The following is a 26,768-nucleotide window of genomic DNA, read 5'->3' on the forward strand; positions in this document are numbered from 1 at the left end:
GGTAAATAAAGGTCTTGCCCCCAAACAAAAAAATCATGTGAATGTGAATGAGGGGGAGGGTGGAGTGGAGACCCAAAGGCCATCTGTAGACAAGTGGACATTCCCTTACAGAAGGGTCACAAGGAAGGGATGAGTCAGGGTGCAGTATAACACTGAGGAAACATACAACTTTCTTCTAGTTCTTGAATGCTTCCTTCCCCCTCCCACTATCATGACCCCAATTCTACCTTACAAATCCAGCTAGAGTAGAGGATGTACACTGGGACAGATGGGAGCTGAAAGCACAGGGAATCCAGGACAGATAAACCCATCAGGACCAATAATGAGAGTAGCAATACCAGAAGGGTAACGGGAAGGTGGGGGGAGAGAGTGGGAACTGATCACAATGATTTACATATAACCCCCCTCCCAGGGAGATGGGCAACAGAAAAGTGGGTGGAGGAGACAGCGGTTGGTGTAAGATGTAGAAAAAAAAAAAAGATAAATTATCAAGGGTTCATGAGGGAGGGAGGGGAGTGGCAAAAGAAGTTGATTCCAAGGGCTCAATAGAAAGAAAATGTTTTGAAAATGATGATGGCAACAAATGTACAAATATGCTTGACACTATAGATGGATGGATGGTGATAAGAGCTGTAAGAGCCCCCAATGAAATGATTAAAGAAGAAAGGTCTTGCACATCTTTTGTTATATTTATTTCTTGGCATTTACTCTTAAAGAAATTTACTCTTATTTCTTGGCATTTACTCTTAAATGGAAGCTTTTAAAATTTCATGGTGTGCTCCCTGTATATTTAAAATACAACCAGTTTTTGCTGCGAAGCTGCAGCCTTCCAAACTTCATTGACTAATCCTTATAATTTACCTGAATATTGAAAATACCACGGACTGCTAAAAGGACAAACGGATCTGTCTTAGAAGAAGTACAGCCAGCGTGCACCTTAGAGGCAAGAATGGCAAGACTTAGTTGTACATACTTTGGACATGTCAGAAACAACCAGTCCCCGGAGAAGAACATCAAGCTTGGTAAAGGAGAGGGGGAGCCATAGTGGCTACACCCAAGGGTTCAGGCATAGGAGCCATTATGGCGATGGCACAGGACCGGGCAGTGTTTCGTTCTGTTGTGCAAAACGAACAGAATTATGGGTCAGAACTGACTCGATGGCACTAACAGCAGCAACAACAATTTTTCTGTAGATTTTAAAAATTTTTTACATACTCAGATCTTCTCGGCAGACCCACAAGGTTATTTCATCCTGTCCAATTCTATCTCACTGATGTTTTCTTTGTCTCCTCCACTGGCCAGGGGTATACTCCTATGGTCAAGTGGCAGGCTGCTGGGGAGCGTGCTTGCCTCATTTTCAGACTCGAGGGAACAAAGTCTTCCGGCGATTCCTTATTAGTATGACAGTTTCAGTAAGGATTTTGGAAACTGTCAGTTTAATGGTGTCCCTTTCTGTTTTCTATATATGCAATTTTTTACCATGAATTAAATCATCAAATACTTCCAAATCGAGATCATATAATTTTTCCCCTTGTTTGATCAATGTAATAACAGAATTATTTTCACATAGGTTCTTCTAACAAAGTCCTTAGTTGATTATTATCCTTTTAGCATAGATCAGTTTGATAATACTTTGCATAGCACTTTTATATGTTTATGCCTGAACATCAACGATGCGTTATTTTTTCTCAGCACAATGCTACACGTTGCTGTATGTATCTATAGCTCACTGTTTCCTCTTCTCGGAATGTTCTAATGCCTTCCCGTCCTGCTCAGAATAAGCTGCAGCCCTCTGTCATCTGATTCTAATCACCTCTCCCGGCTAATCTCTTCAACCTCCTTCATTTCAGCTATTTATTGAGCCCAGGAGCCCCGCTCATTGTACCTACTCTTCCATCTACCTGGACTCCTATTCCCCCAGGTATCAATGCGGCTCACTTCTTCACTTCAACCGGGTCTCTGTTCAAATGCCAACTCCCTAAAGAACTTACCACCTTTTTTATTGTGCTATTTGCTTGAATGATTCTCCCCAGAATAGAATGTAAATTCAGTGAAAGCAAGGACTTGATCTATTTCTCTCAATGCTGTGTCCCTAAAATCTGGTACATGCCTGGCACATACTAAGAGGACTGCATGTGATATCTGGTTAGTATTCCAAAGAACATGGTTAGGACATATCTATTCCCCCAGCAACAGACATCTAAGTTATCTGCAAATGACTAGTACCACAAATAATTCTGGGAAGAATTTGCTTTAAGAATGTTCACTTACAGGTGTAAATGTGGGTCTTAATTCCTGATTCCAAGCCCTTTAATCCTACAATTAAGTATAAAATCTGAGCAAAACTTAAACCAGAATATCAAGGCACTCAAATGTGATCAAAAGCAGGTGGAAAGTTGAGAATTTGCCCTTAAAAGATCCCAACTTCAATGGGTTAGAGTTGTGATTTTGTGTCGAAAGGGGTTTTCCTAACTCCTAAAGTAGAAGACACTCACAGCCTTACTGGCTCCAATGGCAGTTTAGGAGGGAAATCATGGAAGCAAGACAGTCTTACAGAATTTCTCTTCAAACACAGAAATTTTCTAGTTTTTGAAGTTATTTCTCAGGAACCAAGGGCAAAGAATAAATTCTCAAACTCAATTATTGACCCAACATCATCTTGAACTATACTCCGTTTTAACTTCTCTCTACCTTATCACCCTGTTTTATTTTCGGTCAACAAAAAATGAAGCTTGCCTAGAACAGTCTCACTGATTCTAGGAGAAACTCCTGACTCAGTGGGGTATTCAATAAAGAACTGCTGAGTTAACAAAGGACCTTGGATCTTGTGTGCATGACTCGCTCAGAGACTAGGGATGGAATGACTGGTAAGGCAGGATGGAGGTATTCCCCGTAATACCATTCGATTAAAAACATTTTAAAGCATTACGATTGTGGATGAGCACAATATGGAGAGCACAATAGAGTTGTACCAGGATTGAGAGTTCTGGGTGTTAATCAGTGTCAGGTCTTCCTCGGAGACATGACAAACACCCAGACCCGTCTCTCCAGTGTGTCCACAACCCCCCTCTCCCTAGCTGTCGAACGCTCATCCTATTCTACCTCCTCTCCCTCATGCCCATCCTCCAGTTGTGCCCACTCTGGGCGCTCCCCTCGGTACTTCACTTCCTAGTTGTGCACGCACCTTACTCCTTGCAATTCTCAGAAGTCGTCACCGCTTTATTGTGGGTGTGGGCTTAGGGTAGGGGTGGGCTGCACACATAAACCCTCCGATGGGTACAGGTGTCCAGGCTGAGCTTCGTGGGCAGGGGCAGGTGTATCAGGATGTTCCTGCTGTGCAGCCTAGTGGTCCCGAGGGGCCCTTCCATGTACACAGGGCATGAGTACACAGCCAGACGCCCTGGAGCAGGCAGGTGACTGGCGCCCTGGGCCTGCGTGCTGACGCTGACAGGAGGCAGAGGGCTGGGCTGGCTGGAGGAGCTGTCCTGCAAAGCCCCAGCTAGCGGATCCCACTCGGCGTTCAGCACCTGCAGCCCAGTCAGCAGCAGCCCCGCCTCTGGAACCGTGGGGTTGGGGCCATTCTCCACCTGGGAGCGACAAAGGCTGGTGGGGCCAGGCAGGGGAGGAGAACCGCGTGGGCCCCGCCCCCTCCCGCGGGGGGGGGGGGTGTCAAGATCAGGAAGAGGCGTGACCGGAAAACTGTAAGGGAAGTCATGGACTGTATGGGGAGTCCATCGGGGACGGAAGGGTGACGCACGCACCCTGAAATGCAGAGGGGTGCTGGTTAGTTCCTGGCGTTTTTGCACGCAGTGTGTGGAGCTGGAACCCCGGCTCGCAGGGCCAGGCGATCCCGGCGGATACTGGTCCAAGGCAGCCTCCCTACGCAGGGCCAGGAGCAGGCGCCGCGGGTGGCCAAAGGCTGACAGATGGAAGGTGCGCTCTGGTTCTTCAGCGCCCGCGCTCCCGCTCAGGTAGCGGGTCAACAGGTGCCCACGGCGGGACAGCTGTCGCAGCCAGTGCCAGGGCGGCTGGGGGCCTGCTGGCGCGTGGCGTCGCCACGGTGGCGGTAGGCGGCCAGCCCAGAGAGCTTGGGCCACCGCGGCACAGCGCCGAGAGGCGCACGGGGGCGCGCCCTTCAGCTGCTCCAGCTGGCAGGCCAGGTCACACTGCAGCGTGCTCACCAGTTCCTGCAACTCCAGCGCCTCCGACTCCAGGAAGCCCTCCAGAGGGCCCTGAGCCGTTGGCCCCAACGCAGACCTCTGGGCGCCCAACTTGTTCTGGCGAGCACCCTCGCTCAGGAGATCGCGCAACACCTCTAGCCTGCGCAAGACTTGCACCAGGCGGTGCCGCAGCCGCCGCTCCGCACGCTGGGCGACCTCGGGAACCCCGGGAACCCAAGTCTGGGAACTGCGCTGCAGCTCGCTCAGGAGAGCCCGACTTCGGCGTCGCATCAGCCAGGCCTGGGGGCCTGCACTTAGTCCACAGCTCCGGGGTTCGGGTGGTGTGGGCAGGAAGCGCATCTGGGCCTTGCACTCTATGATAGCATCCTGCTCCCCAAGCTCTGGAGGGTGGAGGTGAGGTGCGAGAGACAGGTGAACACCCCTAACCCCAGCCATTGGGAGGAGGCCTTCTGGCCCCTGACCTCCCCCCAACCCCCACAGTGTAGGGATATTGCCACCTTGTATACACCTTTATTGACACTGATGTCCACCACCGGTGGGGTGGCAGGACGCTGCCCTCTCCCTGCCCCACCACAACACAGTAGTTTATGGATTGTCGCTTACCTGGGCTGGGCGTGAGAGTGGCCAGCAGATGCTGGGGTGTTTGTGGGTAGGTCCAGTTCCCACTGATAGAGCTCAGGCAGGCTCCAGTGAGGCTAATCAGAGTCTCCCTGTCCTTGATGTCCCCGACAGGACCTCCATAGAACACGGAGACTGAGGATGACATCAGAGCCCCTCAATTCCGGCCCACACCCTCCACTTTTCTCCACCCCAAAGCAAACTGGGGAGTGTTGCCCCAGTCTCTCAGTACCCCAGCCCCACCTCTTTCCAGGTCATCGTGGGGGCTGGTGTCTGACTGTAAGGGGGTGGGGGGTGACCAGAGTCTCACCAGCCAGCTCCTGCATGGCTACCCTGGGATTGCTGAGAGAGGCCCACAGCTGGCCCTGGGTCTGAAGGACGTGGGTCAGAGTGTCTTGACTCCTGGGAAGGGAGCAGGAAGTAGGGATTCCAATGCCATCCAATTGCCTCATCTGTTCCCAAGCTCCCCAGGCTTGAGCGCTCACCTCAGATACAGCTTGCTTTCAAACAGAAAGCACTTCTCCCCACAAAGTCTTTTCACCCCATTTTCCCACTGACTGAGTGTCACCCAAGGCCCCAGACAGGAATCTGGAAGCCATCCTTGACTCCTCCCTCTTCTGTACTGACCTCCCCCACCCCGTGCTCACTCTCCATCCTGCTGTGACTTGCTGTTAATGGACTGGTCAGCTGCCTTGCATTGAAGCTGACTCGGGGTGACCCTGTGTATAGAGCAGAGCTGCTCTGTAGGGTTCTCAAGGTCGTGACCTTTCCAAAGCAGACCGCTAGGCCTGTCTTCCAGGACACCTCTGGTGGGTTCCAATAGCCTGCTAACCTCTCTTGACCATTGGTGCCACCCAGGGTGCCCCTATCGCCAATTCAATGCTCTCTTCCTTTGACTACTGCTGCAGCCTCTAAACCTTGCTGCTGGCCCCGCCCCCACTAGTGTCCCTTGGCACCAATGCCAGCTTGGTCTTTGCCACAGATGAATGGAATCCCATTTCTTCACTTAAAACCTTTCAGTGGCTTCCTGTGATTCTCAGAATAAAATAAGGCCCCTTGCTGTGGCTGAAAAGGCCCTTCTTTCTGGCCAGCCCTACCTCTCCCTCCTCGTCCCCCAGCACACCCACTCAGCCACGCACACGCCTTCTCCTGCCTCCTAAGCTTAGTTCTAGCTTTCCAGAGAGGTCTCATCCCGACCACATCGGCCTCTGCTTTCCAGACTCAGTTCAAAGTGAGATTCCCAAAGTCCTGGGAGATCCCAGAGGGAAATTTGTCAAAGCATCTCAGCATGTGGAAGATTAAAAAAAAATTTTTTTGGCTGTAGGACATTGACTTACGGGCGGACTCACTGGGCTACTCACCAGTGTCCTCTGTGCGCCTGCAGCCTCAGCCCATAGAGCTGCCGGTGGAGCAAGAGGCCATGCAGAAAGAACAGAGGCAGGGCCTGGGTCAGGGGTGGCATGCAGGCTCCTTGCTCCGCTAGCTCTATGCTGTCAGCCAAGACACAGCCTAACTCCAGGGACTGGTCCCAGAAAACAGGCAAGGAGTGCTGAGTCAGCACAACTGGGGGTAGGGGAGAAGTGGAAAGAAAGGAGAGGGCTAAGTCAGCACAGCTGCAGTTGCCCTCTTCATTGAGAGCCTGTTGGGGGCGGGGGGGGGGGTAGTGGGGCAGGGCGGAGTTCTCCTCACCTGGCAAGGAAGCAATGGCCTCCGCAGGCAAAATAAGCCAGAGACGGAACTCCCTGTGGACGATGGGCACGTTGGTGCTTTCCACAAGTTCCAAACCCAAGTCGGAGACCACTAGGGGACATGGAGCTGAAATCAGGCTTGGAGCGAGGGCTCAGGCACAGGTCTGAGCATCAGGCTTGTGGATGACAGGGTCAGGAATCCCTGAGAAAGCCACCCAGACTAGGCTTGGCACTAGAAAAACCAGCCATGGGGCCTGAGAGTTCACGCTCAGGAAAGTGGAAGGGTAGTGTGTCAGAAGCCATACCCAGGCAGCAGACCCACCCTGGACTGCATCAGACAGATCCAGCAAGGGCTGCAGTAGCTCTTGCGGCCAGTGGGACATCAGATGACAGTTATCCAGCACCAGCCAGTACCCCTTGTGCATAGCTTGGCGTAGAGAGTTGACCACAAACGGGACTGGGTCCCAGGCTTCACAGCCCAGGGCTATCACCTGAAGATGCTTATGTCCCTGTGGACCAACAAACAAACAGCAGAATAACTAAAGTGAAGTGGATCCCCCAGACAAATGCCACCACAGTGATCCCCAAAGACAGAGTCATCAGATTCATGAGAACTTGGAGGGGTAGGGATAACCCCCCACCCCAGCTCAACTCAGCGGAGTGCCAAGTGGCTTGATGGCTGAGAGGCCATGCCCAAACCTGCTTGTCTGCAGCCAGCTTCTGGATGACAGTCAGAGGATGTAGGGTGGCAGTGGGATGGCCAGGCGGTGGCAACAAGACCAACATGGGTTGAGTAGCCCGACTGGCCTCCAAGGGCATGGTGGGAGCACCAAGTGTTTCATCCAGAGGTCTGCCCAGGACACTGGTGGTGAAGTCCGCCAGGGCCCCTGCCAGGCAGTCAGGTCGAAGCACACGCCATAGGATCAGCTTTTGGAGGAGGCTGAGGGGATCAGGCCCAGGCCCAGGGGCAGGACCCAGCACTGTGGATGACAGTGACAGGTAAGCCTGCCAAGTTTCGGACTGGCCGACCAGAGATACCCGCAGGCCAGCAAATGGGGCCAGCATCTCTAACATCCCACATTCGTGCCAGGCCTTCAGCCCTAGCCAGGCTGGTCGGGCCACCCCTGGGAGGTAGTGGCTGTGCCCAGTGCTGGGAGAGGTTGCTAGTCCAGGCCAGAGCGCCAGTCTTTCCAGTTCCGGTGTCTTTGTTGCCGCTTGCAGCAAAGCTAAAGCCCCCACGGCACCCACCAAGGGTACGCAGGTCACCCCCAGAACAGCCACAGTGCTGCCCAGCATCTGACGAATCATCTGGATTCTCATCTGCAGCAGATGGCTGGCCATGTCCTCCCCTGGCTGAGCCTCACACTTCTTTATGTTGCTCAGAATCTGTGTGGTGGTTGCCATGAAGCAATCTGGGTTCAGATGGGAAAGCGGCATCAGGTTCTGCAGCGGGCGTAGGGCCTGCACCAAAGCCATGCCATGATGGACCACGTGCCGATAGGGTGCCCACAACACCATCTCCTGCATCCTCAGCTCTTCCAGCTCCTCCTTCTTGGCATGTAGATGACAGAGCTCTGCCTGGGTCCTCACCATGTTCCGCAGAAACTTGTCTGGTCTCAGAATTTGTGTGTTCTGGCCCAACAGCATCACCAGCAGCTTTTCCTGCATGACCACTCATTGCATCAATCTGGTCCTTTCCCGCAAAGTCCCCAGATGGCTACGCTCAGTCCCACCCCCACCCGAGCCCCTCCAGTACTCATCCCAGCCCAGAGACTTGGGCACCCCTCCCCGAGCACCTCAGCAACCTCCACGGCTTTGCAAGTATCCAGGAAGCTGATTTTCAGTTCCTGCCAGTGGGTCTCTAGCTCAGGGCTTTCTAGGCACACAATTTCATACAGCATAGTTTCTTCTAGTAGGTCCACGTCCTGGCTCAGGTCCAGCACACTCAGCCCCTTCAGCAAGTCACCACTTAGCACTGGGGGTAAAAGGGGAGGTGCTTAACCACTTACCTTTGGTGGTGGTAGTCAGACGGAGGTGGGAGGAGGTGTGGGGGAGAAACAGGGAGATTGCCCAGGGAATCTGAGCCTACACAGGCCAAGGTGAGTGAAGTCCTTTTCGGGTTAGTCCCATGGGCCTACGGTGACCAGAGAGTGGTACTGGCAGCATGCCTGCTGGGCCTCACCTTTGCCCAAGGCTCTGAGAGGGAGCGTAGTACTCAGATAGAGGGAGAAGCCAGGCTGCACCTGAGGTGGGCTCAGCTGTTCCCGCTGCAATAACCACTGCAGTTCCGGGCACCTTAGGCCAAATTCCATCTTGGTCAGTAGTATGGGCATGCCTGTGAGGGAGAGAGCGCAGCACACCCTACCCACCATGCCAACACTCAGGCCCCCATCTCCATCCCCCACATCTGCCTGTGACCTGCTCACTGTGATGGGCTAATGGTCCCTTGGATGAAGGACAGCTGGCTAGAAGCTGAGGTAACACTGGTGTATGTGAGAGGCCTCACACAGAATTGGGGGGGGGCGGGCAAAGAGGGATAACATGTAGGGGGGCTCAGTTCTCACCATTGGCAGCTGCCTCCTGGAGCTGTAGACCCAGCTCTGGGTCAGCACCGGAGAGCACTTGAAGCGGGTGAAGAGGTGGAGACTGAGTCTCTGTGCTTGACTTTGACCTCTTAAGCTCTGTCTCTTCGTTCTCATTTTCATCCTGTTCAGCATCCTCTTTTTGCTCCTTGCCCTCCCTCTTGTCTTCCTTGCCGTCTTCTTTGTCTTCATGTGCCTTCGCCTCCTGCTCCTCTGCCTGGTCCTTGTCCTCAGTGTTCTCACTGTCGTCATCTTGCGTGCCTGTCTCGCCTTTACACACACTCCCCTGAGTGCTCATGAGGTCTTCCTCTGTGACAGAAGATGCAAAGAGCCGGTGCTCAGAGAACAAATCCGGCCGCTGTTCACCCAAGAACTCGGTCTCATGAGGGAAGAGTCACAGGAAAGCACCTTAGGTCATTGCTTCAATTATGACGCAATTAGCTCACCTGTAAGCTTGGTGAAGTTGATATGGACTAGGTGGTTTCTGTGAAGGGTTCTGAAATAGAGTTTCTGTGAAGACTTGAGAATACACATGAAGCACTATTCAGGTAGACAGGAGGCATGTAACTGCCAGCCAATGTTACTATTACTCTAAGGTGGGGTTCTACTCATCTCTGAAATCAGCTCCATTTCTATCCTTCGGGCATGTAGGTCAGAGGAGCCGATGCATTTCCACCTCAGTTCATCACTAGCAACTACAAGAGTCTCCCTGATAAAGAAATGAGTGCCAGCAAGCACCGACGGGTAAGTGGAAGGCCTGAAACCTGACAGTCAAGACCCAGATGGTGTGGCAGACACAGCAATCGTATTTCCAACTCCCTTCCTTCACTGTCTCCTGTGTGGGAGAAGCTGACACAGGTGACTTCTTCTTTGTCCTATGTTTCTTTGCAGGTGGGCATTGCTGAGCCCGGGGTTTGGGTGTATTTGTTTTCCATTGCCACCTAACAAATTACCACAAACTTAACACATTTCACGGCATGGGTTGAATTCTATGCTGGAGGTTTAACTGGGCTAAGACAAAGGTATCGGCTGGGGCTTCAGTTCTCCTTTGGGGCTCAGGGGCCTGTTCCAGGCTGACTACCTGATGGCCGAACTCATTTCCTACTCACACTTACCTGGGAGCATCCTCTGTCTCCAAAGGTGCTTTGAATCTTTGTGGCGCCTTGAATGTCTCTGGCCATCCATCCCCCCGCCCCCACCCCTTCCTTGTGTTTAAGGACTCATGTAATTATACTAGATTCCACTAAGATTCTCCAGGAGAACAGTTTTGTATTCAGGCCAATGGATTAGGAACTTTAACGTACATCTGCAAAGCTTCTTTGGCCACATATTTAACATATTCATGGGAGAAACCCCAAGCACAAAGGATCTGGGGTTCAAAATTCTACCTGCCACATGTGGCTCTTCACACTTGTGGACAATTTTTTTCCTGACAACAAGAACATGATGCTTGTAGGTGACGCAGCCATGATGTGCATATTAATTTCCCGAGCTGCTGGAACCTGTTACCATACACTTGGTGGCTTTCAGCCACAGAAAATCCTTCTCTCAGAGACTGAGAGTGCGAAGTCAAAGAGTCAGCAGGACCTCACTTCTTCCATCAGAAAGAAGCCTTCCTTGTTTCTTGCAGCATCTGCTCCGCATCCCTTGGTTTGCGACGAAATAACCCCAGTATCTGCTCCCATCTGCACGTTGCCTTCTCCCCCTGTGCATCTCTGCCTTCACTCGTGTCTCTTATAGGGACACTTGGTATTGGATTCGGGGCCCACCTAGGTAATCCAGGATGATCTCTTTAGGAAATGAAATTGTATCACTGGGAAATATGCGTTGTAAATTCTACAACACACCCGGTTATAATCCCATTTGGGAATTGGGTTTTCGTTGTTATGCCAATGAGGCACTATGTGTCTAAATGGTGCTTTTAAGTCCACCTCTTTTGATATATAAATGGAGGGAAATAAATGACACACCGTGTGAAGCATGCTAAAAGACCATGGGACAAGCACCTTTCCCTAGAGCTGCATGAGACGCAGCCTTCCCCTGGAACGCGGGCCCTGAATTCAGACGCCGAGGCCTCTTTAACTGTGAGAGCATAATTTGCTTCTTCAAGTTACCCAGCTGTGATATTTCTGTTCTAGTCACACTAGAACCAAGACAATCTGATGTCAAGGTCTTTAATTATAACAGCAAAGACTCTTTTGCCAAATTAGGTCACATTCACAGGTTCTCGGGGGCAGGCTAGCATGCCTTAAAGAAATCGTTTCATTGGCATAAAATTCACATATCACACCAGTTGATAGTTCAGTCCTGTTAAGAAGAGTTGTACAATCATCATGACATTGGTTTCTTTCTTATACTCCTTGCTGTCAGTCTCCCATTTCCCCCAGTCTCCCGTGCTATGCCCCTAGCCTGCTACATCTGCCATTACCCACTTTATAATGCTGTCTGCTAGCAAGCCTCTTCACGTCCAACTATGGTCAAAAGGGGTTCACTGGACGCTTAATCCATGTGAAAATGCTGCAAATGGATGCTTAAGCTTCCACTGTCATAAATAGCCTTCTGTGTAAACAGTGTTCAGCAATCTTTGCATCACACAGGCTGGTGTCCTTCGTCCATGTGGTCTTCGTTGAAGCCTGGAACTTAGATGACTATTTGTGTGAAGACAAGCCTTGAGGGCTCCAGACGCTATTCATTCTGCAGGCATGCAGAATCTGATTTCTTGGCCACGCTTTGCTGGAGCGCCCCATCTTTGATCATCTCTTCACGGGGGCGAGGGTAGGTTAGAGCCTGAGCATATTTTCTTTGAGGAATCCATTCATCTTCTATCGTGTGATAAGCCAGCACGATCAGGGTTGTAAGGCAGAAAGGTATACAGTAGTTGGGTGCTTGAAGGTAACACTGAAGTCCTACATCAACCCTGGATTGCTGCCGCTGCACTTGTTTTATAATGTGAGATAGATGCTGTTGCTGCTGTTCTTGTTACTGGCAGCGTAGAGTGCGCCGGAGTTATACAATACCTTAGGAGGGAAAATTAGGATTTTTATTTTCTCTGCTGAGAAGCTGGCTAGGTTATGTGGTATGCAAGAAATTGGCTTATCTCGTGAGACTTAGACCACATACCCACTAAGCATTCGTAGATTTAGTGAAAGATGTTGGAGCATATATACTGCCCACAGCCTTAGATAAGAAACAATCTCTAGAAAAAGCTGTGTGAAGGGAGCTCCTCTGCTCAGATCCAGCAGTTCTAGGCCACTGATGATCAGGTATTCATGCACTTCACAAATACGTACAAAAACAAAATCTCTACCTCATGATGCCTGGCATAGAAATTATATTATATGGGGGGGGGGAGCTTTGGAATCAGGAAAGTCTAACCCTCCAGACGGGTTCCTCCAAAGCACTCCTCTATGTGCAGTACCCAAGAGAAGAGTCGTCCTTCCCCAAGTGATTTGGGTCCAGCTCAGTAATAAGGGCCACGTTCCATGGCAGTCACCTTGCCAGACTACTTTCTTGTCACAGCTGTGAGGTAAAGGCAGAAGTTCAGCAGATATGGCAAACAAAGGCTTAGATAAATAGGAGGAATCCCCAGAATCATTCCTAAGACACAGAAGCCATGCAGATATGGTTTCAGTTCAAAGATGGGATATGAAAGATTTCTGGCATTGGTTAGCACTCAATATGGTCCTTACAAATGAAATTGGCTAAGGGAAAGAAAAAAAAACTAAACAAAATGATGAGAGATGTAAGGGTATTAAGTGTTTCATTTCTTGAAACTCAAAACCTTCCTCTAGTTCTTAAACGCTTCCTCCCCGCCCCCCCCCCCCCCCCCCCAATTATCGTGATCCCAATTCTACCTCACAAACCTGGTTAGACCAGAGGATGCACAGCGGTACAGTTGGGATCTGGAAACACAGGGACTCTAGGACAGATGAACCCCTCAGGACCAACGGTGAGAGTGGCGATACCGGGAGAGAAGGGGGTGTAGAAAGGGGGAACCAATCTCGGGAATCTACATATAACCTCCTCTCTGAGGAATGGGCAACAGGAAAGTGGGTGAAGGGAGATGCAGTGTAAGATAAGATAAAATAATAAATTATAAATTATTAAGGGTTCATGAGGGAGCGGGGAGCAGGGAGGGAGGGGGAGGGAAAAAAGGAAAATGAGCTGATTCCAGGAACCAAAGTGGAAGGTGAATTTTGAGAATGATGAGGGCAATGAATGTATAAGGGTGCTTTACTCAATTGATGTACGTATGGATTGTGATAAGGGTTGTATGAGCCCCAATAAAATGATTTATTAAAAAAGTGTTTCATTTCAAAAAGGCATCATTATTTACTTAATTTTCTGGTAAAACTCAAGCCCCTATACCGGTTCTAACAGAAATGAATGATTAAGGAAGAAAAACTGCCATCACGGGGCGCCTTCTTCATTCTGCTGTCACAGGCTGCCCTGGGGCCTGTGAAGACAGGCAGTGAAACACGAAGCTGCTGGCCAGCTTCCCATACAGAAGAGTGGTCAGCCATGTGGACTTAGGAGCACTGTAATACACAGACAGTATAAATGTCACCTGATTTATCTATACAGGACAAAATGGTGGCATCTAGGCGATCCTGGCCACAAATGTTTAGTGTCTTTATTTGATTGTGAGAAGGAAAACCACACGTGGCAAAGAGATATTTCAGATGTCCCACGGCCCCTGTGCTTACCTCTGTCCTTGGAGAGGTCCGAAATCAAAGAAGTCATCCCTCCAAGGGGCGGTGGGTCCAACCAGATGAGGGCCTGGTTGTTGGGGTCAAGCAGCAGAGGCCAGCAGCTGCTATGGTAGAGGGTTAGACTTCGCAGAAGCAGTCCAGCCAGGCGGGCAGACTTGGCCTGCGGCTTCTGCTTCCTGTCCCACTGGTGCTGCTCAGAGTCAGAGCTCAGCAGGGACAGAAGGCTGAAGGGAGAGTGTGTGGGCAGCAGGGGAGTTATTGGTGTGGTGACAGATTTCTGCTTTGACTTCAGAGCCTGTGCCACATCATCTGGGCCCAGAGACTCCTGAAAGCCACTGCACAGAGCCAGCCACTTATGCAGCAGCTCCTGGCGCCGCGCTGGTGGGAAAGGACCCAGATAGATGAAGGCAGCTGCACACATGAGGGCATCTCCGAAGACAGTCTTGCAGCGGCCTATCAGCTTCTAGAGTGGGAGGGAAGAGCACAGGGCATTCAGGCAAAGTAAGGAGGATATTTTCCGAGGGGATGGCAGGGAAGAAAGAGAGAAACAGATAGGGAAACAGAATAAAGCATGGAGGGGGTGGGGTGGGGTGGGGTGGGAGGTGGTGAATAGGACAGTGATGCATCGAGGGTCCAGAGAAGAGCAGATAAGTAGGGGAGGGTTGCAGAGATAAACGGGGTGGGGAAGGGGGATCTGGAAGGGCGGTTGTTACCTTCTGCTGTGTTGTCCAGGCGGCCATGGGTGTGAGTAGGGTAGTCTTTATAGGCCACTTATAATATTTGCCATACTGTGCTTGAATGAGGGACTCCAGCACCTGATTGTGGGCAATTTGGGCTTCTGCCATCTTCTTACTCATGTCCAAGCTGCGCTTCAGGGTCTCATGGGCCTCGAACTGCTGCTGGCCCAGGCGAGTTTGCTCCCGAGCTAGTGTAGCTTCCACTTGTCGCAGCAGCAGCCCCGTGGGCATTCCCCGGCGCTGGGCCCACCCATAGCGCAGAACAGCCCAAAGCCAGACTGTCAGGCGTGCTGCAGGTACACTTACTGCTCTAAGCGCTGCGTCGCTCATGCTGGGAGCCTGCAAAGCGATGCTTAACTTCATCAGCTCCGTGTCTGTCATCATCTCCTTGGGGAAGAACATCAGCTCCTGGGAGGATGTGTGTTGAGGGGGACGAGAAAGATGTGGATGCTCTGAACTTTGACCCAAGAGACTGGGCCTACCAAGTCTTCCCTACCATCCTCTCTTTCCTCACTCCTCCACTGTGCCCCACCTTCCTTACCTGATAAAAATCCTCAGTGCATAACAGCTGCTTCGCACTGGCCCAGCCTGGTTCACGGTGGAACAGGTCACACAGCGCATCGGTCACCTGGACCACAGCTTCTGGTGGTGCGCGATAGCTCCGTAGCTCTTCAAAGTCAGTCACCTGCAGCTGGCTCAGCGGGCCCAGAAATGCCTTGCCCATCTAAATGAGAAGGTATGCACTCAGAAGCGAGCTTCCCCACAGGGTGTTTGCAGGGATTCCCTCTGAAGGATCACTGTTTAAGCCATCCCCAACTCTCCTCCGGAGTGTGCTCTAGAATGGACCACCCCATCCTCTCCTCTCAGCATCCTTTCCTCAAGAGAGGTACTAAGCGGGGACGCAGCAGCAAAGAGCCCACCTGTTCCAGGAACACTTCCTGCTGAGCCTGCAGGGCATCCCGCTGCTTGGTCAGGTTTTCAATGAGCTTTTCTTGCTGCTGGCATTCTGCCAGCTGCTGTCTGTACAGGACCCGGTCTTGTTCTATGCGGCCTTGAAGGGAATCGATGCTCTGTGAACAGACATGTAGGTCTTGCAGCTTCACATCCTGGGCCAAGTGGGGACCCCCAAGGAGACGACTCCATGGGCTTGGACCCCCCAACACACTTTTCACCTGACAGTCAGGGTGACAACGTTGGACTCTAAGCTGGTTACAATTATGGTCTGAGCCCTGGGATTATCAGTTAACCTAATCGGTAAACCACACATCTAGAAATACACAAATCGATTGTCTTCCCCACCCCACCTCCCTGCCCCGCCCCCTCCAGCTAATGTTTTGCCATCAAACAGGCGCAGGCAAGCCGAATCCAAAGCCTATTGGTATGCTACCTTCCTCATGTGAACTTGACCCTTTGGAGGCAACTGTCGCAGAAGGTCTCCTCCCCCTCCCCTCTCTTTAAGCATTCTCTTCCCTTAGCTTTCATATTATATCCTCTTACATCTTGTCTGGTGGATACGTCTCTTCCTCTTCCACCCCTTAAAGATGCCTCAGCAGTCTTCTCACTCTAGCTGTCTGCACACCCCCTCCCTAATCTCATGGCTTTGACAATCACTTGTATCCAAATAACTCCCAAATCACTATTTCTGGTTAGATTCCTCTACAAGCTCCCTCCCTGTGTATCCATCTACTTAAACGAAATCTTCTCTTGGATGGCTTACAGGTCCCTCAGGCTCTACATGAGCCCCAGTGAATATATTAGTTATGCCTCCTCAGCGGCCCTGCCGTCTTGTCTTCACCTCAGACCACTGTGACAGGAAACACCGAGTTTCCCAGGGGAAGAGCCTAGTTGTTACTCTAAATCCACCTCTTCTATTGCCCAACTCCCAATCTGTATAAAGGCCTTTCCAATCTATCTCCTAGATATTTTCTGGATTGGCCACATCCTTGCCAACCACCATGCACCCTGGCCTTCTGCAAGGGCTTCCTAACTGGCCTCACCTTTGACTCTCCCTCTAATTCACCCTCTCTCTTTTTGTTCAGTCTGAAATTTCTATTCGGCTAAACTACTATGTACAGCAGCCAAACAGTGCCATTTTAGCCATTCTCAAGTGTACCACTATGTGGCGTCCGTCACACAGTGTTGTCAACCCTCACTTTTATTTGCTTCCAAAACCTTTCATCACCCCAACAGAAACTCTGTATCCATTAAGCAATAACTCCCTAGTCCCACATCCACCTAGCCCACAGTAGCCACCAGTACACCATTAAAAACAAAACGAAAAAAAAGCAGCTTTCTTGGCACTTCATCCACTCTAATTCATTCTCCATGGTGCGACCTACTTGGTTTTCTAAAAATGAAATCTCATAATTGTCCCTAACACTTACCATCCCTTCATTTGTTTTGCAAGGCCTTTAGGATCAGGTCTCAGACTCACTTTTCCAACCTCATCTCTCCCCTCTGCCCCTGCACCCTACTCCATCTGCAGTCATCTTGACTCTTACTTCCTCCAATGTGGCGCACGGTCCCCACATCTGGGACCTTGTATCTGCTGTTTCTTTGGACCGGGACACCTGCTTCTTATTAAGCTTCCATGTCTGGTTAAAACTTACCTAAGCCCTGGTGACGTAATGGGATACATCGTGGGCTGCTAACCACAGTTAGCAATGCAATTAGTTCTCTGAGGGAGACATATGCGACTCTCTACTCTTATAAAGATTTACAGTCTTGCAAACCCACAGGGGCAGTTCTACTCTGTCATTTTGGTTGCTGTGAATCAGAGTTGACTCAATGGAAGTGAGTCAACCTTTAGATTAGCTTGCTTAGATTCCATTTCCAAAATAAATTTCAGGCACTGGGCACGAAAGCAAAAGGCCAGGCACAAGACAAGAAAGAAAGAAAAGACCCAAATGGATGTCAGAAGACTCTGCAATTTGCTCCTGAACATACAAGTAACTAAAGTGAATGGAAGAAATGATAAAGCAAACGAGCAGAACAGAAAATTTCGTAGGATGACTCGAGAAGACAACGTATTAGAGCTCAATGTTCAAACCCTTGAAGTTGGACAAGTATAAGGGAACATGCTGGGCATTTGTCAATGGTTTTCAATGTCAAAGGATTCTGTGAGAAAAATATTAAACAATGCAGGAAGCATCGAAAGAAGGTGGGAGTAATACACAGAGCCATTATTTGGTCACTGTTCATCCATTTCAAGAGGTAGGTGGCATGTGTCCAAGGACCAATAGTATTGAAGGAAGAAGTGCAGGTTGCCGTGAAGGCCTTGGAAAAAGACAAGGCTGTACGAAGCAACAGAACACTGAGACATCTCCACACACAGATGCGACACTGGAAGTGCTTACTCGTCTCTGGCAAGAAATGTGGGAGACAGTGACTCGACCGACAAACTGGCAGCAATCCATAATTGTGCCCACTCCATAGATGGGTGATCCAACAGAATGCAGAAAGTACCAAGCAACATCACTAATACCACACACAAGTCCAATCTTGCTGAAGGTAATTAAAAATGGTTGTAGCAGTCCATTTGCAAGGAAGTGCCAGAACTTCCGTTGGCTTCAGAGGAGGGTGTGGAATGAAGGGCCTCCTTGCTGATGTCGGATGGCTCTTGCCTGAAAGCAGAGAATACCAGAGAGGTTTACCACTGTCCTGACTACACAAAAGCACTTGACCGTGTGACTCATAGCAAATAATGGATAACATTACAGAGAATGGGAATTCCAGAACACTTCTTTATGCTTATTTGGAATCTGGACGCAGACCAGTAGGCAGTCGTTGGAATAGAACAAGGGAATACTGAATGGTTTAAACCCAGGAAAGATGTGTAACAGGGTTGTGTCCTCTTACCAATGCTTAGTCAATCTGCATGCTGAGTATTTTATCAATACAGTGGAATATATGAAGAAGATCAAGGTGTCAGGATTGAAGAAGGACTCCTTAACTCCCTGTAATACACAGGTTATGTTAAGTTCAACACAGGGGACACGTTGCTTGATGAAAGTCAAGAATACCTGAAGTATTTGCTGTTGAATCACAGCTCAACATACAGAAAGCAAAAGCCCACACCTGAACCAATAAGTAATATCATGATGAGTGGAGGGAATCGTTGTGCCCCCATCCCTCACCTCAAGGATTTCACTGCACTTGGCTGTACAGACAATACTCATGGAAGCAGCCGTTAAATCAGATTCCATTGGCATTGGACAAATCTGCTGCAAAAGACCTCTTTGCTATTCGTATGAAACTTTTCCTTGAAGGTTTCCGGAGCAGCTCATCGGTTTTACATTCAGCAGTTCGGTTTGTTGCATCTGATTCACTGCAGTCCCTTCGGGGCACCCTCACTTAGCCCGCTGCCTCTCAGTGTTTCCCCTTTCCGTTCTTTCTTCTTCCTAACCTTTCTGAACTTTGTCCTTGGGTAGATGATGCCATTTGGTTATCAAATGGTGGATTATTCTAAGGTGTGTATACCTGATTAATACTATTGCTCCCCTTTATTGACTTGCCTATTGTTTGTCAAATATTGGGCCCCAGGGATAAATTCAATTCCAGACCTGAAGGTGACTAAGGGCCATCATCCTGGGGGTTCCACCTATCTCTATCTATATCTCTATCTTTATCTGACCAATAAGCCCAGTCTCTCATATTATTTTGAGTTTTGTGCCACATTTTTCTCCCCAAAAGACCTCCTTAAAGTGTTAAAAGGGAAAGAAGTCACTTTGAAGACTAAAGTGTCCCTGACACAAGCTACGGTATTTTCAATCACATCATATGTATGCCAAAGCTGGGAAATGAATAAGAATGACTGAAAGAGAATGAATGGCTTTGGATTACGGTGTCATGGTGTTAGTGAAGAACGCTGAAGACCAACAAAGCTGGGTTGCAAGAGGCGTGCCTAGGATGCTCCATAGTGGCGAGGACGGAGAGACGTCATCGCACATGCAAGGCCCGAGCTAGGAAAATCAATTACGTGAGCGTCACGTTTGCAGAAGGCAGAAATTGTGCAGCTCGAAAGCACTCTGGAGCAGGGCTTAGGGAGATGAACGGGAAGGGAAGCGCTGGGGGCTGGGAAATGCCCTGGTCAGGAGGCAATTCCGGATATGGGTGTCTGGTGTGCCATTTACATCTACATCATGTCAATTGTCCCCTGACACCATCACCCATCCACATCTCCTCTCTGGATGCAACAGCCTGTTCCTGGTGGTTTCGTGGAAGGAATGGCTCCAGGGGCAAAGCAGTATGGGAAAAGAGCATCTCTCCAGGAAGCGAGCAAGCTAACCGTGATGGAGAACGATGGGATGGCAAAGAAAACAACAAGCAGAAGACGTAGCCATGAAAATGCTTCTTCCTTCACGGGATTCTAGAGGGATCTTGGGGAGCATACTGAAGAGGCATGAGGGACACACAGAGGCAGACACTGGGCTTCGTGTGTTCAGAGAAGAGTCCGTCTGTCTCGGCTGTTCCAGGGAAACTTGTGGTTAAGCTCTGAAGGAAGAGGCAGCAGGGATTTCAGAGACCCTTGGGGGATGGTGCGGGGGAGTACTTTAGAGAGACAAGAGACAAGAACTTGGGTTTGTTTAGTCTAGATGGTGCCTACCCTTTGAGATCCTGTTTGACCCCATTCTGCATGTATGACTCACGGTCTTCTTGCCCTAACCTTGCGGGAAGTTTTCAGCTGCTGTTCCAAGTGGAAGGCCAGGTTGGAGCGGGCACTGTGCTGGTCCATCAGCAATGTCAGTTTCTCCACGGCCGTCTGGATCCTGGAGATGCAATGTGTCAGTGAGTGGAGCCAAGGGGAACAGATGAAGGCGCGCGGCACGGAATGAGGCCACTCACCGCTGGACCTCATTTCTCATCTGCAAGGCCATCTTGTGCTGCAGCTGCAGGAAGGTGTTCAGGAAGTCTAGGTAGGTCTTAGGGGTGGCAAGTGACAGTGCAGGGCACAAGTGTTCAAGGTAGCTGGCAGCCGAAAGGTGAATGAGAGCCATGACTTGGGACACATTGGTAACGGAGGCCTGGAGATCCGGGCAGTTCGAAGAACCTGCAGAAAGCAGAACCTCACCCTGGCTTGGTGGTCTGTAAGGGGTGGGGAAATGAGGGGAGCTCTCCGAGCTCAGGAAGGAGACGAGCCCAGCGCACACTTCCCATCAGGACCCGATTGAGACAAGTGGCAGGAACAGGTCAAGGGGACTCACCATCACCAAGGGGTACACTCCGAACACCCTCCAGGCGGTGTTGGGCCACACTGACCAAGTCAGCTTGCTCCCAAGGTTCATAGTGATCGATGCTGGCAACTGCCAATTGGAGGAGCCTCAGGAACAGGGCGGGAGGTAGCTGGTTGTGGGCCTGGTCAACTCTGATCAGGAAGAACAGGTGCAGTTGGCTGCACACTTGCTGGTAGAACCTGTGGGTCAGAAGCTCAGATGCCCTTTCCCTCTGCTTGCCCATCCAGGCCCCAGTCACAACCCAGCCCCTTAGCTCCTGATCTTTTGTGCCCTGGCCATAGCCTCTAGATAGCTCTGGACCTGTGGGCCCAGGATGGAGCGAGAGTCAAACAGCATGACAATCCTTGGCCTTACCGCTGCAACACCATTTCCTTCTTGATGTTCTGTTTGACGCCAAGGTTTTCTTGGAGGAACTGTTCCTGCAGGGCATCTAGATCTGCCTCCGTGTGCTGGTCAGGGAAACTGCCTGAGGTAGCCAGGGCCAGCAGGCGATGAAAGGTGGTGACGTCCACTCCCTCCGGCACCAGTAGGACTACTTGCTGGTTTAACACACCAGCATGCCAGCTAGCGTCCCTTAAACACTGCAGAATGGCCTCTTCTGATCCAGTGGGTAGATGGAAGAGGTGGGCCTGACAAATGTTAGCAGCCAAAGTGATGGCAGTATGGCGCCCAGTACTTGGAGCCCTTGAGAGTAACATGCCATGCTGCCGGGGCCTGGCCAACACCCGGACAAGGCGGGCCACGTGCTGGGTCATGGACCGACACACGGCAAGCTGGAGCTTCAGTTTCAGCTGAGCGGCCGAGGCGGCTAGCTGCTTTTCCAGACTCGCCCACTGTCGCTCCAGGTATAAGTTAGGGTTCTCCAACGTGGAACCCAGTATCAGTTCCTGACTAAAGATCAGGTCAGAGGGCTTTTCCTGGGGATGGAGTAGCAGCACCGGTAGCAACAAGGGTGTGACCATGTCCATCCGGGTTATCTTCTGCCACAAACTCCTGGATCTCTTGGTCGGGAGTTTTAAGCTAGAGAGCACAGGGATTTCCTCCTTGCTTGCCCTCTGACTTCTGCTCTCCAGGCGGTCATCATTGGGCAGTGTCCTGGACGGTGTCAGACTGGGACTGCTGCAGTGTGAGCCCGTGGGGACGTGGAGGGCATAATGGTCCCCTTCCTCCTCGCTCTCACTGCCGCTATTGCTCGAGTCCCCCCACTGGGCCAACTCCCCGTCGGATTCCACTTCAGGCACCTTTTCCTCCTCTTTTTCCTCCATACAGCCCTTGACTGGCTTCTGGTCTTCTGCCCTCAAGCAGAAGGCGGTCTGAGCTACTTCTAAGAGGATCTTGGCACACCGGGAACGTTCTTTAGGGCCGTCCAGTCGGTCACAAAAGGTCCTCTGTGCCTCATGCAGCCAGAAGCGCATCAGGTTGCGCGTGGCCATCATGGTGGTCAGACGGGTGCCTCGGAAGCCCGACACCCGGTGCAAGCGCGCCTGGTGATTATGGCAGTCAAGGAAACCTCGGGAGCCCAACCTGGTTGGCAGCAGCTGGAGGCTACTGAGGAGGTGGTCTACCAAGTGCAGGGAGAAGCGGTAGTGTGGGTGGAGCGGGGAAGGCATGAAGCATCTACACACAGCCTCCCAAGCATCCATTGAGATCTGAATCAGTACTCCTGCCAGAAGCCCCTCCAGGTCCACAGAGGGGAAGCGTTCCAGCCAGGCCTGAATGCTTGGGGCGTGCCTGCTCAGCAGGGTTGTCCTAGTCATGTTACTCAGGGCCAGCACGGTGAAGAGTCGGAAGAGGCGTGGGCACAGTGGGCGCTCACAGTAGCCTGCCACTGTGGCCGTAGCAAAGAAGTTGACTGTCGGCTGCACCGTCTGCAGTTCCAAGGTTCTGTGAGCGTACACAGTGCCATGGAGGGCCTGGCGCAGCACCTCCAACACTGGCTGGCAGCTCTTCTCTGGATCTGTAGGACATGGAGAATAACAGAGAGTGTTCCCGTGGCCCTGCTAGTCCTCTCCCCAGCTTCCTAGGTCTACTTCCAGCACAGCCAGGGTTCTGAAGGGATCTCCTACATTTGACGTGCTGAGCCTTGCTCCTGTCTGAGTACGTGGTTCTTTGCCTAAAAGCGAGTACACACTTTTCTCTGACTCGCCGCACCTCCTACTTCCATGACCAAATTTATTCACTAACTAAAGGGTGAAGACCAGGGAGGTTTGGGAACTGAGAGAGATGCAAGCCACACCTGATCAAATAGGGGCTCAATAAATAAATAAATAAAAATGAATTGCCACTCAAAGAGAGTGAGGCACATTTTTTTTAAAACCCACTTAATCAAGACATGATTTACATAAAACATCCACATTTCAAGTTCTGACAAATATAAGTACTTGTGTAGCTACTACTCCCGACAATATGTAAAAATGCTGCCGATTCCAGCAAGTTTCCGTATGCCCCTGTGCAGCCGATGCCCCTGCCACCGCCATTGTGGCAAACACCAGTCTCCATTACTATACTCCACTGCTCCGTCTGTCCTAGTACTTCATGCTGTCTATCTGCCTTCTTCCACTGACCGTGGTGGTGGTGGTGGTGTTTGGAGATTCAGCCATGCTGTTGTCGAAGTAGCTTGTTCTATTGCTGAGTCGTGCTCCATTATGGAAGTGGTAAATCCCGCGCCATGTTAATGGACATGTATGCTATTTCCAGGTTTTTGCTATGCTGAATAATGTACTATGCGCATTCATGTAGAAGTTTATTTGAGGACATGTTCTGCATTTCACTTGGTGGACCCTATGGAATAAGTGTGTATTTAATAAGAGACTGTCCCTCTTTTTCCTTGATTCGTCCACTAGCGATGTGTGAGTTTCCATTATGCCACATCTTTGCAAATACCTGTTATTGTCAGTCTTTTAAATGATATTATTTCTAGTAGGTGTAATATACAGTCTCAAGGTGGTAATAACTTTTGAATCCCGGTCTCTTTTTTTCCATCCAAAGATAATCATAGCAGATCTCCATCGTACTAGACCCTTTGAAGAAGGATTACATATAGCATGTGGCACAATGAGTACTTAGTAAATTGGACCTGCTGTTAGTACCAACTAGCTAAACTTTTCTATTTCCTCATAGAGACCTCACTGTCTTACTGGACACTGCCTTAGTCCACTGACTTCCTTGATTCCCATTATGTACACCTAGGTGCCACTCTTCGGCTGCCCATTCCTACAGCCATAATCTGAACTTGTCATCATAGGGAGGGGTACCATTTATAAACTTTAACCTTCAGGCTATCAAACGGTCACTCTCACTGCCCCCCTTGCCTTCCTCTTCTTCTACAAACTCTTTATGGAGCACTTACAAGAAACGAGACATAGGCCCGGTCTCAGGGGTCCCTGGGGGGCTCAAGTCGTGAAGCAGGTGACTCATGGCATAAAGGTGGGCAGCTTGAACCCACCTGGGGTGCCTTTCAAGACAGTTCTTAAAATCTGCTTCACAGCCTTGAAAAGCTTTGGGGGCAGTTCTGGTCTGCACACTTGAGGGGGATTGTGTCCGAATCAACTCACGGGCAACTCAAAAGAATCCCTGTTCTCCGAGGAAACACACAACTTTCCTCTAGTTATTTAATGCTTCCCCCCCACCCACCCACACACATACCCCACCACTATCATGACCCCAAGTCCACCTTACAAATCCACCTAGACCAGAGCATGTAGTGATAAGAGCTGGAAACACAGGGAATCCAGGGCAGATAAACCCCTCAGGGCCAATAATGAGAGTAGTAATACCAGGAGGGGAAGGGGAAGGTGGGGGAGAAAGGGGAAACCGATCACAATGATCTACATATAACCTGCTCCCTGGGGGACAGACAACAGAAGAGTGGGTGAAGGGAGACATCAGTCAGTATAAGACATGAAAAAACAACAATAACAATTTAGAACTTATCAAGGGTTCTTGAGGGAGGGAGGGGAAAAATGAGGAGCTGATACCAAAAAATGAGGAGCTGATAAGTAGAAGGGAAATGTTTTGAGAATGATGATGGCAACAAAGTACAATGTGCCTGACACAATGGATGGGTGTATGGATTGTGACAGGAGTTATATGAATCCCCAATAAAATTTTAAAAAGAATTCCTGTTCTCATGAAGCTCAGAGTGTGACGCCGGGGGCACAGGCAAGTGAGCGTAGAAGTATGAAATCATGGTTTATCACAGGCTAACAGGCAGACACGGGGCAAGAAGCAATAAAAGGCCTGGTCACAAAAAGCCTCATGTGAACATTTGGCCAGGTTCCCAGGGAATGGCCCTGTGGGCGAAGGAAGATGGAAAGATGAGACAGAAAGATCTGAAATACATTTAGGCGGGAGAATCGAGAGACATGGTGAGCAGACACTGATGAAGGTGGGAGATACTAACCTGATTCTGGCGAAGTTAAGAGGACACAGGGGGCAGTTTTTAGGGGGGGGATTCTGAGTTCATAGTTGAGTGTGGGATCCTAGTATATTGATGGGCAGACACATCTCATTCGGGATGGAGGTAAAGCCTTAGCAGTGGGAGCACAGTGGAGGTAGAGGAAGTTCTCGGTGTGGCTGTGTGATTGCTTAGGGAACTCGTGTAGAATGAGAAGACACCACGCACTGGGCACTAAAGTGTGATCCAGAGTCATCTACTGGAAGTTTTTACAATCTCGGGAGAGGGCAGAGCTTTCCTCCTCTTCCCAGCGCCTCACCAGAAGCTGCCAGATGTAGGTCCTCCAGCAGGAAGAGGAGGGAGCCTTTAGGGTCCTGGAAATGCCCGGTCCATGCGCAGGTTTGTGCTTGGCCCTGTGTTCCTCGACTCAACAGGAGGCGCAGGTGGGTGGAAGTGAACATCGGGTTGATGGGGATGCACGTGTAGGGGTGATTGGGCTCAACCAGCACCTCCACAAAGGCTGACTTGCCCGATGCTGCCTCTCCAGCCAGGAGCACTGGCTGTCCTCTTGACAGAAGCAAATCCACTGCATACAAGAGCTGCTCCATCTGCAGAACAGGGGCAGGCAGGGCTCACTGAGGCAGCTACAGCTGAAGTTAGTCATCTAGCTGAAAGTCAAGCTCCAGGGCAGGGCTCCTCAAACTTTTTAAACAAGGGGCCAGTTCACTGTCCCTCAGACCCATTGGAGGGCCAGACTATAGTTAAAAAAAAAAAACAAAACAAAAACCATGAACAAATTCCTATGCACACTACACATATCTTATTTTGACGTAAAACAAAACGGGGCAAAAACACCTGGTGGGCCGGATAAATATCCTGGGCGGGCCGCATGTGGCCCGTGAGCCATAGTTTGAGGACCCCTGCTCTAGGGGACTTGTCTTAACGCTGGTTTGCAGAAGGCTTTCCCTATGATTGCGGAAGCTACTCAAAGACTGGGAGAGTGGGCCTCAACTGGCCCCAGAACATGGACTCTTCTGAAAATAGCTCCTTCAACCCCACCCCTAGCGAGTGCTCCGCCGTGCCCACACCTGAGGAGAAAGGCTGAAGGTGGTTGGAGCTCCTTTGATGCAGCTGTTCAGGGACTGACCATTGAAGGGGACCAAGGTCCCATCCTCAGGACACACATAGAGATCAAACAGTGAGGCTACCTGTGGTGGCTCGGGGTAGTTGGGGATGGAATTAATAGTGTCCCTCAGAAAGGTGTCGAAGAGGGGCCAGAACCTGCTCAGATGGACAAACAGGCAAGTATCAGTTATAACAGTTCTGTTTAGGATGCGCCCCCATACTCCACTGCGATGTCACCTAGGTTTTGGCTCCCACATACCAGTGCCTTTCAGCCCTCCTCATTCCCCCATCCCACACTCCTGTGCGAGCACCTGGAAGGGAGGAGTGCTCCAAACCCCCAGATGAGAGCATACAGAAAGCTGTTGACTGCCAGCAGGTGCTCCCTCTGTTTATTCCACACATCCTTGCCGTCCACCTGGATCCAGCTGCCTAGAGAGCTGTGTTTGGAGTACCTGAAACTCCCAGACATGGGCTCACTACTGCTGGGCTCCCCTTG

At 50.5% G+C, this 26,768-nt stretch overlaps 1 protein-coding gene across 1 annotated transcript in view; it reads right to left on the minus strand.

Moving 5' to 3' along the window:
• Positions 1-3,236: 3,236 nt before the first annotated feature.
• DNHD1 (dynein heavy chain domain 1) overlaps positions 3,237-26,768 on the minus strand; it is a 73,172-nt gene continuing 49,640 nt past the window's right edge. The window contains 21 exon segments of the mRNA XM_075547728.1: positions 3,237-4,561; positions 4,785-4,934; positions 5,110-5,201; positions 6,161-6,362; positions 6,489-6,599; positions 6,810-6,996; positions 7,187-8,149; positions 8,284-8,462; positions 8,670-8,822; positions 9,052-9,330; positions 13,761-14,244; positions 14,495-14,926; positions 15,060-15,242; positions 15,439-15,588; positions 20,184-20,286; positions 20,363-20,567; positions 20,722-20,930; positions 21,106-22,708; positions 25,467-25,755; positions 26,236-26,428; positions 26,584-26,764. Of these exon segments, the coding sequence (XP_075403843.1) occupies positions 3,237-4,561; positions 4,785-4,934; positions 5,110-5,201; positions 6,161-6,362; positions 6,489-6,599; positions 6,810-6,996; positions 7,187-8,149; positions 8,284-8,462; positions 8,670-8,822; positions 9,052-9,330; positions 13,761-14,244; positions 14,495-14,926; positions 15,060-15,242; positions 15,439-15,588; positions 20,184-20,286; positions 20,363-20,567; positions 20,722-20,930; positions 21,106-22,708; positions 25,467-25,755; positions 26,236-26,428; positions 26,584-26,764 (7,673 nt within the window).

This window comes from Tenrec ecaudatus, chromosome 4, assembly GCF_050624435.1.
Source record: "Tenrec ecaudatus isolate mTenEca1 chromosome 4, mTenEca1.hap1, whole genome shotgun sequence".
NCBI lineage: Eukaryota > Metazoa > Chordata > Mammalia > Afrosoricida > Tenrecidae > Tenrec > Tenrec ecaudatus.